General features: G+C 37.1%; 1 protein-coding gene across 9 annotated transcripts in view; it reads right to left on the reverse strand.

Annotated features, from left to right (window-relative positions):
* Positions 1–11,925: 11,925 nt before the first annotated feature.
* Positions 11,926–16,160, reverse strand: part of MCTP1 (multiple C2 and transmembrane domain containing 1) — a 610,169-nt gene continuing 605,934 nt past the window's right edge. For all 9 annotated transcript variants that reach the window (XM_049868369.1, XM_049868360.1, XM_049868332.1 and 6 more), the window contains 2 exons: positions 14,815–14,912; positions 11,926–13,532 (listed from right to left, as the gene is read on the reverse strand). In XM_049868369.1, the coding sequence (XP_049724326.1) occupies positions 13,461–13,532; positions 14,815–14,912 (170 nt within the window). In that variant the 3' untranslated portion in view covers positions 11,926–13,460. The remainder of the gene's footprint in view (positions 13,533–14,814; positions 14,913–16,160) is intronic.

The following is a 16,160-nucleotide window of genomic DNA, read 5'->3' on the forward strand; positions in this document are numbered from 1 at the left end:
GAGTGACACGAGGCACTCTTTCCCTCAGGCATTTATCACATAGCTTCCATGCCAGTCGTACCTCCTGCTGATGTGGAACTTGCAAAACTGGGAATGATAATTGTTTTTATAACAAATGTGGATTGAGTTAGAAAGGTCAGTGATGGTATTATTGGAATTAGGCTGTGCCTGGTGATGTCAGAACTGGAGACATGGAATAGTTAACTATTCCTTGTAAATCAAATTATGTTATCAGGAAATCACCTTGTAGGTTAAAGTGAATTGTGGTGGGAAGATACGCTTTGGTGGTTATTTGCTTATATAGAATTAGAGATTATTAGACTATAAGTTAATTAGAAAAAATTTTGGTGGTGTTTTATAATAAGGTTCCAAGCATACATCTTTCAAGGTACTGCAAATTCTATTCAGAGAAAAAAGATCTTACAAGAGATATTTATAACATCATCGATCATTCCATGTTCAAAAAGTTTACCCTTTTATGGTAAATGCTAATCTTACAGAATATCCAAAATAGATTTAATTCATGCTGCCTAGTTTATGAAAGCTCCAAGCCCTAAGGACTCATACACATCTTTTTTTCCTCAGACATGATTTTAGGTTAATTGTTCGAGGGAAAAAAAATATTAAATTGTTTGAGAAACAGACTTGTTAAATTTACTAAATGTAAAGACAAATGATTAACTTTTTATCACAGAAGAATCCTGCTATTTGAGGGTACTCTGTGTTAAAAGCAGTTTCTACTTTTTTGTGTATTTGAATTACTGTAGGTTTTTTATTTTTTAATGTGTAGATATATAGTTTGGGTTATAAATACATTATGTTTTAACCCTTAGTGCTAGACACAATTGATTTTTTTAAAGAACGCTATCTTTTTGCTATTGAAGATTATATGTATATATGTATATTATATATATATATAACTTTTTTAAAAAAAGCATAGCGAACTCTTCTGGGTCTTTATTTGCTGAATTAATACACAACAGTATTAAGTCAGAAAAGTAACTACAATATAATCAAATAAGTATATCATATTATTAGTATGTATGCAATACGTGTATTATAACATAATATTGCCCTTAACAAACAAAAAAAGGCCCTTATTCAAGCATCTGCAAATAGCTGACTCCAATAAGAATTGAAACGTATCCTCCAAATTTTTAAATTTTTGTACCATTGCCCCCAAATCTTTTTAGGATGTTGAATCCATATCTCTTCTAATCTAACTTCCTTCCCAAAATATCTAAATTGGCCAACTAAACATTAATACGTAATTGGTGCTAAGCATTAATAGAAAATGACTACTTTGGAACATATGATCTACTTCTACTGAGAAATGGGGTTTAAGAAAATAATGTGCCACAGATAAGTTTAAAATCTGGAATCCAGCTTTGAATTTACACCTATCATACTATCATTTATCTTGATAGTATATGAACTACAATTACCACTGCTTCTCCATTCTGCTGTCCCCAAATGAAATAGTCATGTTGGAAAAGATCATTAATCTTAAAGTGGTGACATGTAAAAAGAATTTAGTTTGTTGTTAGTGACTTCTCAACTTAAAGGTTAGGTCAACAATGGTTGATGTTATGACTCTGATAAATTTTTCTAATGACCACAATAGTTTGATTTAGAATCATTTTTTGTTTTTGTTTGATGAAATATTTATCTTGGGTATCTGAATTTGTCCCAAAGATGCATTTTTCTCTTGTACAACACAGAGACGAAATTACAGAGCAGCAAATAAAATTTGGTAAAAGTAAATTATGTAGTTTAAGGAGCTTTTCATGAAAATGTCAAAGAATAATAAAAGATGAAAATTGGTCAAGAGCATAAGGGGAAAAATTATTAGGAAACATTCTGGTGTAAAGGAATCAAGAGGATAAAGATTTACAGGTGCTATTGGGTGCTTCTGGTGGCAGTGGTTAAGAGCTTGGATGCTAACCAAAAGATTGGCAGTTTGAATCCACCAACTGCTCCTTGGAAACCCTATGGGGCAGTTCTACTCTGTCTTATAATAGGGTCACTATGAGTCGCAATCTACTTAACAGCAACAGGTTTTTGGTTTAATATATTGATAGAGAAGTTAGTGAAGGCAGATAAAAATCAGACAAAAAGCATATAGACAAATCTCCAATCCCAGGAATAAACTGTGTGTTTGAAGATTTTGAATAAAGTTCAGTTAACCAAGGGTCCAGATAAGTGTTTTGTGGAAGGTTCTTTTAGCTGAAATTCAATCAAAACTAAAGAATAAAAACAGCAATCTTAGTGGTATCATCAGAAACAGACTGTTATGGACTAATACCCCCCAGTCCTTTCTTCAAAGTTAGGGAAATCTGGATTTCTAATTTCTTGCGTTCCTATCATTTTAGTTCTTTTCTACGCCCTTCCAAAATACTGTAAATTCATATTCGGATATGAAAGTGGACTTAAGGAGAAGTAGAAAGCTGTTTTTAAGAAGTGGTCAGACTAGTTCCCTAAGCACCACTTTTCTTGACTAATTTTAATTCTTTTTTAAAATAGTAACTCTTTAAATGTAATTAAATATTTTCTGTATGTAAAAAATACATAGGAAAAAAGTAAATACATTACTAATAACGGTTGTGTTTTATGTGATAGAATTTTGAATATTTCTTTTTCACTTCTCCAAGTTTCTTGTAACTTGGTTTACATTTGTTTATAATGCAGTAACAATTTTATTTTTTAAAGTAATACTCCTAAGAATCAGCCTTGAAACTTTTCTGAAAATGTCTTATTTACACTACCATCTACTGGATTTTTAAAATATAAACTGCAGTTTTAATATATGCCATTTTTCTTCAAGGTGGGATGTAATTAAAAAACATCATTAGCATTATCTAATGAAGATCTCAAATAATACATTTACACTATACGCTCCTCCTTTGAAAGGGACTAGGACATCTTTTTACTGATACGCACCTGTAGTCTTTGTATTAAAACCCAAACCAAACCCATTGTCATTAAGTCGATTCTGACTCATAGAGACCCTATAAGACAGAGGAGAGCTGCCCCATGGGAATTCCAAGGCTGCACATCTTCATGGAAGCAGACTGCCATTCTTTTCCCACAGAGCAGCTGATGGGTTTGAACCACCAACCTTTCGTATAGTGGCCAAGCGCTTAACCAGTGTGTCACCACAGCTTCTGTCTTCATATTAAACCACTTCAAAGCAGATTCTCACCATGTTTGTTGGGTGGGGGTGGGGGTGTCATTACTCTTCAGTAAGTTTCTTAAATTGCTAAAGATTAAATTTCTTTATGTGGATATGATGTGGAGCCACGCTAACATATCTTCACTGTCTGCCTCTTCTGATTTTAGAAGTATTCATGGAACGTGAAGAATTACTTGTTCTTTGCTTGATCTTTTCAGATTATTCAACACACAAAAGCAGTGAAACTGATGAGATTAAATGATGGCTACATTTATCAAAGGCTGTATCTTACATGCCTTTAAAGGGCATTCACTACTGTGTTACTAAATTAAGATTGTTTTTCATCTGTCTTCATAGATCTGGGAAAAAATCCACTTTATAATTTAGGTTTTATTATTGACAACATTAATGCAAATATAAACAGCTTGCCCTCTGCTGAGTGAATTCTGAGTGGAAATGTCTTGCCACTGTCCTCCAGAGCACATTATTTTGCACCTCTTCTGCAAAGGCCAGAAAAAAAATGCCTTCCCCTAAGGTACTGTTTTGAGTAAATCCATTGAAAAAACCCATTGCTGTCAAGTCGATTCCGACTCATAGCAACCCTATAGGACTTAGTAGAACTGCCCCATAGGGTTTCCAAGAAGGGGCTGGTGGATTCCAACTACCGATCTTTTGGTTAGCTGCTGAACGCTTAACCACTACGCCACCAGGGCTCCGTTTTGAGTAGTACAACTCAAAATAACAATATTTTTATAACTTTTATATAAATCTATTGGATACCTATTTCACAAGTACAGTAGACTGGAAAGTACCACATAATTTTTTTTGGTGAGATTTCTCACCTGCTTGTCAGGGTTGTTGTCACAGTCATGGGAGATAAAATATAAGTGGGTCCTGGGAGATGAAGCACGCGTGCATTCTTTGTATTAGCATTACAGCGCCACAAGGATAGATGCTGTGTGCCTGGTATCTCACCCCACAAGGGTCAGTCTGCCTGGCTCTTGGTTAAATTATCAAGTACTGGATGTTTCACAATCAAAAAAGAAAAAAAAAAAGGTTTTCTCTGTTATTTCTGAAAAAGCTTTTTTTCCCCCTCATGTACATCCTATAGGAAAAATTTAAAAATAACATTCAGCAACTTCCAACAAATAAAATGGAACACCACAACGATCTATTTAAAAACTACTTCTTTAAATATGCATAGTATTTGACTTTTCTAGGTAGGTTCTCATGTGCTTCAGAGGCCTTGCTATGGCCTGCTAGATCTCCATGTTAATGGAAACTTAGTTGATAAGAGTTCTAAGACAAAGAGGAGGGGTAGGTATACCATTGTGTACAGGTGGTCATAGACAGGTGTCAGCAAAGTCACAAACACTATCCCTCCCTGTGTAATAGGAAATAGATACTCTCACCTTTGTAAAAATTTTTAAGTGTTTGTTAGTTTTTGACACCGATAAATTATTTTCCATGGTGGCAGTATTACATGGAAAAAAATGATGCAATAAAAGAGCTGAACAGAAGATTTCAAAGGGTGGCTCGAGAAGACGAAGTATTATGACATGTGCAAAGACCTGGAGATAGAGAACTGAAAAGGGAAGAACATGCCCAGCATTTCTTAAGCTCAAACAACTGAGGAAAAAATTCAAGTTTCAAGTTGCAGTACTGAAGGATTCTACGGGGAAAATACTAAAGGACGCAGGAAGCATCAAAAGAAGATGGAAAGAATACACACAGTCACTATACCAAAAGGAACTGGTCAATGTTCATCCGTTTCAGGAGGTAACATATGATCAGAAACCGATGCTACTGAAGGAAGAAGTCTAAGCTGCACTGAAGGCATTGGCAAAAAACAAGGTTCTGGGAATTGGTGGAATACCATTTGAGATGTTTCAACAATCGAATGCAGCACTGGAAGTGCTCACTCATCTATGCCCAGAAATTTGGAAGACATCTACCTGGGCAACGGACTGGAAGAGATCTACATTTATGCCTATTACCAAGAAAGGTCATCCAACCGAATGCGGAAATTATCGAACAATATCATTAATACCACAGGCAAATAAAATATTGCTGAAGATCATTCAAAAGTGGCTGTAGCAGTATATCAACAGGAGACTGCCAGAAATTGAATCCAGATTTGGAAGAGGACATAGAACCAGGGATATCATTGCTGCTGATGTCGGATCCTGGCTGAAAGCAGAGAATACCAGAAGGATGTTTACCTGTGTTTTACTGACTACGCTAAGGCATTCAACTGTGTGGATCGTAACAAATTATGGATAATATTGCAGAGAATGGGAGTTCTGGAACATGCAATGTGCTCATGAGGAGTCTGTACATGGATCAAGAGGCAGTTGTTTGGACAGAACAAGGGGATACTGCATGGGTTAAAGTCAGGAAAGGTGTGTGTCAACATTGTATCCTTTCACCATACCTATTCAATCTGTCTGCTGAGCAAATAATCTGGGAAACTGGACTATACAAAGAAGAATGGGGTATCAGGATTGGAGGAAGAATTGTTAACAACTTGCATTATGCAGATGACACAACCTTGCTTGCTGAAAGCGAAGAGGACTTGAAGCACTTAACTGATGAAGATCAAAGACCACAGCTTTCAGTACGGATTATACCTCAACATAAAGAAAACAAAAAATCCTTACAACTGGACCAATGAGCAACATCATGCTGAATGGAGAAAAGATTGAGATTGTCAAGAATTTCATTTTACTTGGATCCACAGTCAACCCCCATGGAAGCAGCAGTCAGGAAATCAAAAGATGCATTGCATTGGGCAAATAAGCTGCAAGCGATCTCTTTAAAGTGTTGAAAAGCAAAGATGTCACCTTGAGGGCTAAGGTGCGCCTGATTCAAGCCATGGTATTTTCAGTCATCTCATATGCATGCAAAAGCTGGACAATGAATAAGGAAGACCAAAGAAGAATTAATGATTTTGAATTGTGGTGTTGGGGAAGAATATTGAATATACCATGGACTGCCAAAAGGACAAACAAATTTGTCTTGGATGAAGTACAACCAGAATGCTCCTTAGAAGCAAGGATGGCCGGACTACATCTCGCATATTTTGGACATGTTACCAGGAGGGATCACTCCCTGGAGAAGGACATCATGCTTGGTATAGTAGAGGATAAGCGAAAAAGGGGAAGACCCTCAACAAGATGGACGGACACAGTGGCTGTAACAATGGGCTCAAACATAAGAATGATTGTGAGGATGGCGCAGGACCCAGCAGTATTTCATTCTGTCGTGCATGGGGTTGCTATGAGTTGGAATCAACAGCACCTAACGACAACAGTATTACAAGTTAAACACAAATTTTGACTTGGAATTGTCATAATCACGACTGCTTTATAAAGGAGAGTATGTTTTGTGGACGTTGATGTAGAGTTTAATTATAAGATATCCAGTTCTTGGAGTAGCTTAAAAGAGGAGAGATCCTTGAGACAAATATTGGCATTTCCTTTCCCACACCTTTCTTCTGTAGGACAGCTGTCTCTGTAATAACACTTAACTGTTGCCTCAGGTGTGCCTTTGATAATGCAAACAACTGAGTGTAGTTGAGGCAGGCCTTTGAACCTGTTCTTAGAAAGTTACGTATAAGAATCATTTGTGAGCTTGTTAAAATGCATATTCTGATTCAGTATATCTGGGTGGAAATGCAAATCCTCAGCAGGGAACTTGTTAGAAATGCAAATTCTGAGCAGGGGTTGGAACAAGTTTGAAGCCCTCAGTTGAGGCCACGTGTACTTCTTTATGCATACAGCATTTTCTCCAAACTGGTTACCATTTGAACTCTGGTGAAATAAAATGCCACAAATTGACTCATGTCATTTGTAACTGAGCCTACATTATCTTGCTTCACTAGTAGCGACACTCAGCCAGGTCTCTCTCTAGATCTCATCAAATGGATTCCTCCTGTGCAAAAAAAGAGGTGGCTTCCATGTTCATTCATTGATTGCCAGGTTGGCCGCTCTTTTTCTCTTTTGAAGGAATATTCAACAATCTACAGCAGGGGAAGAATTACATTGAGATTTCATTTTTGCTGCAAACTGAAAAAAACTTTTGTGTAGCTACTTCTCTAGACCATAGCTGTTTTTCCCAATACAAACAGAGCTTTCAGCTTAATCGGTAACCCTATGGACTGACTAGAGCAAAAGAACAGTGTAATTTGGTTACTTTTTCAAAAATGGGGTTATATAATTTTTCTGTGCCACTTGGAGACAGAAAGAACTATCATTTAAATAATAATAAAAAAAAAACCCTGTGTCTTTCTTTACAAAAATACTGCTGTGCATGCAATAGAATACTTCATTTTTTTTTTTGAAGGTTTAGAATGTGAAGGAAGGACGATCCCAATAAATTCAAACTCATTTAACACCAATTAAGTATTTGTTTCATTTTTTTAGTACTTAACCCAGATCCCCTTGGAAAAGCATAGATTTAGTCATTAAATTAGAGCAAACCTTTCACAGTGTTGCTCATTTCTATATCATATGACTGGGCATTTAATGGTTTTTATTTGCATAGTATTCTTACATAATGAGAGATTTTTCTTGGTATTTTTTTTAAATTTCAGAGATTCAGATGCAATAAGTTATATGATGTGACTTCCACTATATAAATTGCCAATGTACAAATATAGAAACTGAGGCATAAAACAGTAACATTTTTACCAAAATACAAGAGTGTTTTATTTATTTTCCTCTCTGGTGAGTTAACACCATTCTGGGCAAAAGAATTATAATTGAAAGGAGTAAAACTACGGTAAGAATTCATTACATTATTTTTTTTAATTGTACCTTAGATGAAGGTTTACAGAACAAACTAGTGTCTCATCAGTTAGTACACACGTTGCTCTGTGACATTGGTTAACAACCCCATAACATGTCAACACTCTCCCTTCTTAACCCTAGGTTCCCTATTACCAGCTTTCCTGTTCCCTCCTGCCTTCTAGTCCCTGCCCCAGGCATTACATTATTTTTTTAATGTAGTTTTAATTCACATTCTACTAAGGAATTAGAAAAGCCAGTTGTAGATTAATGGAAACCTGCGTGTGCGACCAGACACACTTATTTAAAGGCCTGGAATTTAAACAAGCATCAATTAATAATACCTCAGGCTTTTCCAAGAAGTATGATGGGAAGTCAAGTTGTGGTGACTTCTATATTTCTAGGGGGAAGTCAGCCCCTATATTTCTAGGGGAAGACAGTACAACTTGACCAAGGCAAAGCCGCAGAAGCTTCCTAGATAACTTCCAAACACCTTGAGGGACCCAGTTACTGGGGCTGAGGGCTGGGGACCATGGTCTTGGGGGACATCTAGGTCAACTGGCATTACATAGTTCTACATCCTACTTTGGTGAGTACCGTCTGGGGTCTTAAAAGCTTGCCAGCATCCATCTGAGATACATCTATTGGCCCAATCCTGTCTAGAGCAAAGGAGAATGAAGAAAACCAAAGACACAAGGAAAATATCAGTCCAAAGGACTAATGGACCACATGAATTACAGCCCCCACCGACCTGAGCCCAGAATAACTAGAAAGTGCCCAGCTACCACCACCAAGGATCAAAATAGAGGGTCCTGGACAGAATGGGAGAAAAATGTAAAACAAAATTCAAATTCAGAAAAAAAGACCACACTTAATAATACCTGAGGCTTTTCCAAAAAAAGATAGGGACTGGAGGAACCCCCAAGACTATGGCCCCCTGAACACCCTGCTAACTCAGAACTGAAGGCACTCCCCATGTCCACCTTTCAGCAAAAGATTAGACAGGCCTATAAAACAAACATGCTTCTTAGTTCAATCAAATATATGAGACCAAAAGCGCAACACCTGCCCAAGGGCAAAGACAAGGCAGAAAGGAACAGGAAAACTAGATGAGTGGGGAACTTGGGTTGTAAAGGGAAAGAGGAAGAGTGCTGACACATTGCAGGGATTGCAACCAATGTCACAAAACAATTTGTGTATAAATTTTTGAATGAGAAACTAAATTGAGCTGTAAACTTTCACCTAAAGCATAAAAAACTTAAAAAAAAAAAAAAGTATAATAGTGGGTTTTTTGCATTTCTAACAAGATTCCAGGTGATGCCAATGCTACTGGTTAGGGACCAATTCTGAAATCTGCCAGTAGAGCCAAAACCAAAAAACCAAACCCACTGCTATCGAGTTAATTCCAACTCATAGCGACCCTATAGGACAGAGTAGAACTGCCTGATAGTTTCCAAGGAGCGCCTGGTGGATTCAAACTGCCGACCTCTTGGTTAGCAGCCATAGCACTTAACCACTATGCCACCAGGGTTTCCACTAGTAGAGCAGTGGTTCTCAAAATTTATTATAGATAAGACTCACTTGGGGATCTTGTTAAAAAATGTAGACTCTGATTCATTATATCTGGGGTAGAAATGCAAATTCTCAGCAGCGGTTTGAACCAGAATGAACTGGTTTGAAGCCCTGGTTTTTGCATAACTGGTGCATCAACTGCCTTATACTTTTTTTTATGTGAGTGAGTACAAAATTTGCAAAGATTATGACTCTTTAGGCAGATTTAACAAGTGTATAAACTGATACGAAAACCTGTTCAATAAAACTTAATACAGAAGTAGGCAACTTTCAGCATCAGAGACATTTTAATGTTGAAATCAAAGTGGAAAAAAGTTCCTATGGTCCCTGGATTTTTCTTCACTTTTAAATATAAAGTAAAAAGCTAAAAATTACTTTTAGAAATCTATCAAATTTGACTCTTACTATACTTCAGCTCCAGATTTGGTTTTACTAGACTATCATTGGTTTGACAATTGCCAGTGATAGGAGAGGTCATAAAGTATGCACTCTGTACATATATCATGAAGTCACTTAGTCTCCCAGCTCAGATCATCCTAGTGCAAGTATACATGATACACAATGTTTCAAAAATCATTTGGAAATCACTATAGAAACTATTGAGAGTGGAATAGTGCCAACATGAACAAGGAGTACTGTACTCTTTTTATAATTGAAAATGTTACATAAAATGCACTTATATGCATTTCTTAGGAACTATCACAATTTATGGCAATAGTTGTTGTTAGGTGCCGGTGAGTTGGTTTTGACTTATAGCAACCCTATAGGACAGAGTAGAACTGCCCCATAGGGTTTCTAAGGAGCAGCTGGTGGATTTGAATTGCCAACCTTTTGGTTAGCAGTTGAGCTCTTAACCAGTATGTCACCAGGGCTCCAATAATAGTAACTTGGAATGTAAACAGTTAATGACCTTCAGTGAACTCACTCACTGAACGATACTGAGGAAAATATTTAGTAGTTCACAATGACTACTACATTTAGCAGCCCTGGTGGCACATTGGTTAAAGGCTCAACTGCCAACTAAAAGGATGGCAGTTCAAATCCACCAGCTGTTCTTTGGAAACCCTGTGGGGCAGCTCTGCTCTGTCCTATAGGGTCGCTGTAAGTAGGGATCAACTGGATGGCAATGGGGGTACTATATTTAGCAATCCAAATAGGTGTTAGAATGACATCTAATCTAGCTAGAGACAGCTTGAAATATTTAAATGCTGAAACTCTCAAAATCAAGGCAAGTGAGGCAGTTCTCAAAAGGCAAAATTGCACTTAATGTGAAAGGGGAAATGAAATAGTTAAAATCCTACCAGACACAATCTATCTTCAGCCTATGAACGCAGTAGCTTCTAAAAGCAAGAAGATTCTCCTTAGTATCACTTTCATGTCCCAAGACAGTTTTTACTCTTCTATCAGTTTCATTGGATGCTCACCCCTCTGAAGGTACTGTATTTTACACATTAAAAAAAAAAAAATTGCCGTCGGGTCGATTCCAACTCATAGTGACCCTATAAAGCAGAGTAGAACTGCCCCAAGGAGCGCCTGGTGGATTTGAACTGCAGACCTTTCGGTTAGCAGCCATAGCACTTAGCCACTACACCACCAGGGTTTCCATTTTATACATATAGCCAAGGTATCAGGGAAAACGTTGATTGTCCAAACCAAACCTGTCTCTAAGTTAAGTGTCTTTTATAAGAATATGTACATAATCCACCATCACTCTTCCCTCAACCATCAAAAACAAACCAAAAGAGAGAGAGAGAAAAAGGAGTACTGATTATACTTAGAAAAGATTATTTTCTTTTGTATTTAATGCAGTGAATATGTGTATTCAACATTACCATTGAACTAAACATCTGAAATTTGATACAATGAAACAAACAATAATTAGTCATCTGTTAATGGTTACTCTCTACTAGGTACACTTGAGGTTATAGAGTATCAGGCTTGCAGACATCTGAATAGTAGACATTGTCAGCACAGAACATAAATTTCACGCAAGGTATAATCAAAAGTTATTTCAAACCAATTGTCCCATCAATAAAATTTCTGTAGTAACATCAACTTCATGGAATTCAGATGTAAGCATGTCATTATAAACATGATGCGCTAAATAGAGCATATTGAGGTCAAAGCCTTTCTGTAGAAAGGGAATTTAATTGACATTCTTTCACGCATTGTGTATAAACAGATCAAAATAGTTTTATCATAAGAAACAGTATTTAACAACGTATCTTTAAAATAAAAATACTTTAAAAATAAGCTTTGATTAGATTAAATTGGTTTTTTAAAGAATCCTCCCTTAGAATGAAATATATATCTCTTGCTTCTGGCTTTTCTATATTTTTCCAGCATAACCCCACCCTGACCCCATCCCAGTCTATTAGTAATAAAGTAGTGCAAAACACTGTCTGCAGCAATTTCAACCACGCTTCACCCCCTACTAAGTCAGGGAAGTGAGACATTCTCACCAAATGATTGTTCTCTCCAGAGGTATACTCCCCTGATATACCAGGGAGTAAGTAGCAAAAACTACCGTTTAAAGAGTCTTAGGAATGCAATTTTAAGTATAGATTCTATGATAAGCAGTGAAACATTTTTAAAGGCAAGCCCCTCTCCCCATAAGCAGTTTATTTTACAAAACAGGTTTTCATGCATTCATGTTACCAAGAATGATTATTTTTTCCATAAATGAATGTAATGAAACACTGGCATATCACTCTGCACACCGCATTCTCCTCCACATTGAAATTCACACGAATAACAAAAATCATCCTATGCATTAAAGTATTTTAGTAACCTAATAAGAAAGCAAATACCTTTTTTTTCTGTGAGAACACTTGAGTATTACATTTTTTTTATATGCATAAAAGGCAAAATATGACACCAACAGCGATACAGATTTAGTTGGCTAGTCTTTTTGACAGCTGAACAGGGTTGCTAATTTACTGTATCAGTATAAATTAAAGTAGTGGTGCACATATAAAATTCATTTAGGCAATCATTTATAAATCTGGCAGTATTTTTGTGTAGTCCTGTAGAGATTTTTAGCTTTTAGATGGAATGATACAAGGTTTGAAGGTTTTCTTTATAGAATTTCAGAAGGTTGAAGATTCTCTTGAGGGGGTGAATGTACTTTAACTCGTTAGCTTGAAATCAGCCTCTTGTTGTATGCTGTAGAGTCAATTCCGATTCACCGAAGCGTCAGCAGTTCAAACTCACCCAGTGGCTCCGTTGGGGAAAAGACCTGGCAACTGGCTCCAGTAAAGATTATAGCCTAGGAAACCCTATGAGGCAGTTCTCCACCGTCGTATAGGGTTGCTATAAGAAAATCAGCCTAGTCATATCGAAATAATTTGCACAGGAGTGAATTTGCTCAGGATGTGAAGTCAGAATCTATGTTAAGCTGAAATGTATCCATTCCATTTTTCAGGTTTTGGGATTTCCCCCCTTTTAAAATGTATAAAACATAGAAAACTGGAATGGATTACTTTTTGGATAAAAAATAGTTACATTAAAGAAAAAACTTTAAAATGAAATTGACATTTACATTTTATGTAGATTTAATCAGAGCACAGCTGAGCATTTAATCTAATATTCTGGTTCCTCCACTTGTAATTAGAGACGTGTGTATCTTCCAGTGCTATCATCATTCTTACATTTTTTGTGTTTCAATGTGTTATATTATTACCCACAGCTAACAAGGCATTCACACAGCAGGAGCTAAACTTTTATCAAATTGATTCTGTACAACGGAAGTATATTTTTAAAGTCATATGCTTTTGTATACTATTTACAAATCCTCTCGATCATGATAAAAAAAAAAAAAAGAAGACAAAATAAATAAAAAGCAGAAAGAAAGGAAATACTGCTGAGGCTGAAGGCTTTTTCTTTTATCTTCCCAAACAGATGCTGGTCTCCTCGGTGCTTGGAGCTGGCTATCCCAGATTGTTTTTCTTCCTTTTACATGGGCTATGAGAAGGATCTGGTTTCAGCTCTTGGTATTGCACCTGTTTAAACAGAGTTCAGAGACAGACGGGTCAGGTGGCCACTTTCTGGCAAAGGAAGGAAAAGCAAAGTAATGAGAGGCTGCTTGGAGAAAAAAAGTGCCCATTCAGGAAGATGTATGTGATCTGCAGCTGGGATACAGAAAATAATAGGATGATAGAGGGATAAGTAGAAGGAAATTCTGCCCAAAACTACAGGAGAGCCCTGACAAGAGCTTTGGTAAGGGCTGTCCGTAATGCATTACATTAAAAACAAAATCATTTCAACTGATTTTGAAGGGCTAGATAATTATGGTTCTTTACAATTTTTTGTTTGTTTAATACAATCTTAATCCCCATATAGTCCACTCTCATGTCTGATACCAAATCAAAATAAATACCAGGTTAAAACAAACAAACAAAGGTATTGCTGCAACCCAACTTCAAGATTTTGATAACAACATTTCTCATATTACTCTGAAAATGGATAGTGGTTAATGGCAGTTAAAGAATTTCAAAAGATTTTTGAGATATGCCCAGTCTTCAAAAGCAGTCACTTTCCCCCCACACCTTACTGATCTCTTAAATAAAAAACCTGTTTCTGTCAAGTCGATTCCAACTCATAGTGACCCTATAGGACAGAGTAAAACTGCCACAGGGTTTCTAAGGAGTGGCTGGTGGATCTGAACTGCCAACCTTTTGGTTAGCAGCCGAGCTCTTAACCACTGCGCCTCCAGGTCTCCGATCTCCTAACCAGTTGCCCTTATTCTGGCAATCTGCTTCCCTAAAGATTACAGCCAAGAAGATCCTGTGGAGCTTGGTTCTACTCTGTTACACATGGTGCTGCCATGAGTCAGAATCAACTCACCTGCAGTGGGTTTGGTTTGGGTTTTATTCATTCTGAAAACTCATTTAATTCATACAAATTCTGAAAAGAATTTTTTTTTCTCTCTTAAATGCCCACTGGCACATTTTGCTTTCATTATCTAATATTCCTATTTCCTTCCCTCAGGTAATGGTGACTCATGGTGGTCCTCTTCACAAATTCTAGCTGAACCTTGCTTGGGGGGAGATTTCCCCTGACAGCCCTGGTAGATTCTTTATACAACCTCTCCTATTCTCCCGTTACCCATTCTGTATAAATTCTTCTTGGATATCACCCCATGTGGGCTAACTTCCTGAATCGTAAAATCTGCTACAGGCTTTGTTAACTTTACCTGGCTCTTCTAAAACCCTGAAATTAAAAGGATATAAAAGTTAAAACTCAGTGTCACCCTAAGTTATAATAATAGTGAAATCTACATACCACTTGTACATCTGAAGGGACTCTGGAAAGGAAGTCAAGTAGTTCATTGTTATCAATTGCATATGGACTCCGAAGCTTCTTTGTAAATTTATTGATGCCTGGAAAGTAAGAGATCAAACATTACTAAAATCCCCAAAGTCTGGGGACTATCCTCTTGCTGTAGAGAGCATGTTTCTTGCAAAAGCATTGCAGTGATTTGAAGATCTAGTGTGTACGCTGCTCTGCAGCCTTAACAAAATAAACCAAGAAACCCAATTTCCCCTCTCCCCCATTTCTTCTATTTCTTCATTTTTTCCCTCCATCCTTCCTTCCTCTTTTTCCTCCCACCTTCCCAACTCCACTGCTGGTTTGTTTTCTCTTTGTACTTCAGTAGCTTCTTCCCAGAAGAAAAGGTTCTCCATTGGGGAAATGAGCAATGGCATATTTTAACTTCTTTCCTCACTGTTATAGTTCTGGAACCCTGGTGGTGCAGTGGCTAAGAGCTACGGCTGCTAACCAAAAGGTCAACAGTTTGAATCCAGCAGCTGCTCCTTGGAAACCGTATGAGTCAGTTTGGCAACAAGTTACAGTTCTTAGAAGCCTTGTTTCAATGTTTTATCCAAGATGAAACTTGTCTTCCTACTTTTTTAGATGGGGTTATTTTTAAAATAGGAGGTCTGATTTATTGATTTTCTTTTTTTTTCTAAATATACACCTTTTGAGGAGAGGCTGCTGTTAAGTAAACTGAATGTTTAAAAGGAACATGACCTTGATTTTTTTCAAAATGACCCAAAATTGAAAAGAGTTATCTGCTGGCTTTTAAAAAATATAAACAGCTAACAGCTTTACATGAAATCAACAGGCTGATAAAAAACAGCCACATAACTTAAGCGTCTAGGCTCGTATATTTGGGGTGTCTCATGCGGAATAACCTTCTTCTTCTGGAATTTGGTGGTGGTCTCTGTCTCCCCAGGTGAGACCCAAGTCTTAAATTTCTGGTTAATATTTCAGCAATCACCTGCCACTAAAGGAATATTGTTCTTGTTTTATTTTGTTTGATGAAACAAGAAGCCCAAACACATTCTCTAAAAATTACTTTTAAGACAGCTAGCCAGTGAGGCCACCCCAGGTTACATAACCAGATGTCTGTCTGCCATGGGCTCCAGTTTCTGAGAACCTGGGGAAACAAAATGAGAGGAGGTTCTCCACCTATGGGGCAAAAGAGGTGCTCATGAGCCTGAGGCAGGTCTGACCCGAGGTAGGTTAGAGGTAACAAGCTGCTGCATATGACACACTACCCTAATTCCTTCAATAAAACAGCATCTGTTTTAAATATCAGAGGAAGGAATGAGAGATGAAGGCCTGAA

This window comes from Elephas maximus, chromosome 2, assembly GCF_024166365.1.
Source record: "Elephas maximus indicus isolate mEleMax1 chromosome 2, mEleMax1 primary haplotype, whole genome shotgun sequence".
NCBI lineage: Eukaryota > Metazoa > Chordata > Mammalia > Proboscidea > Elephantidae > Elephas > Elephas maximus.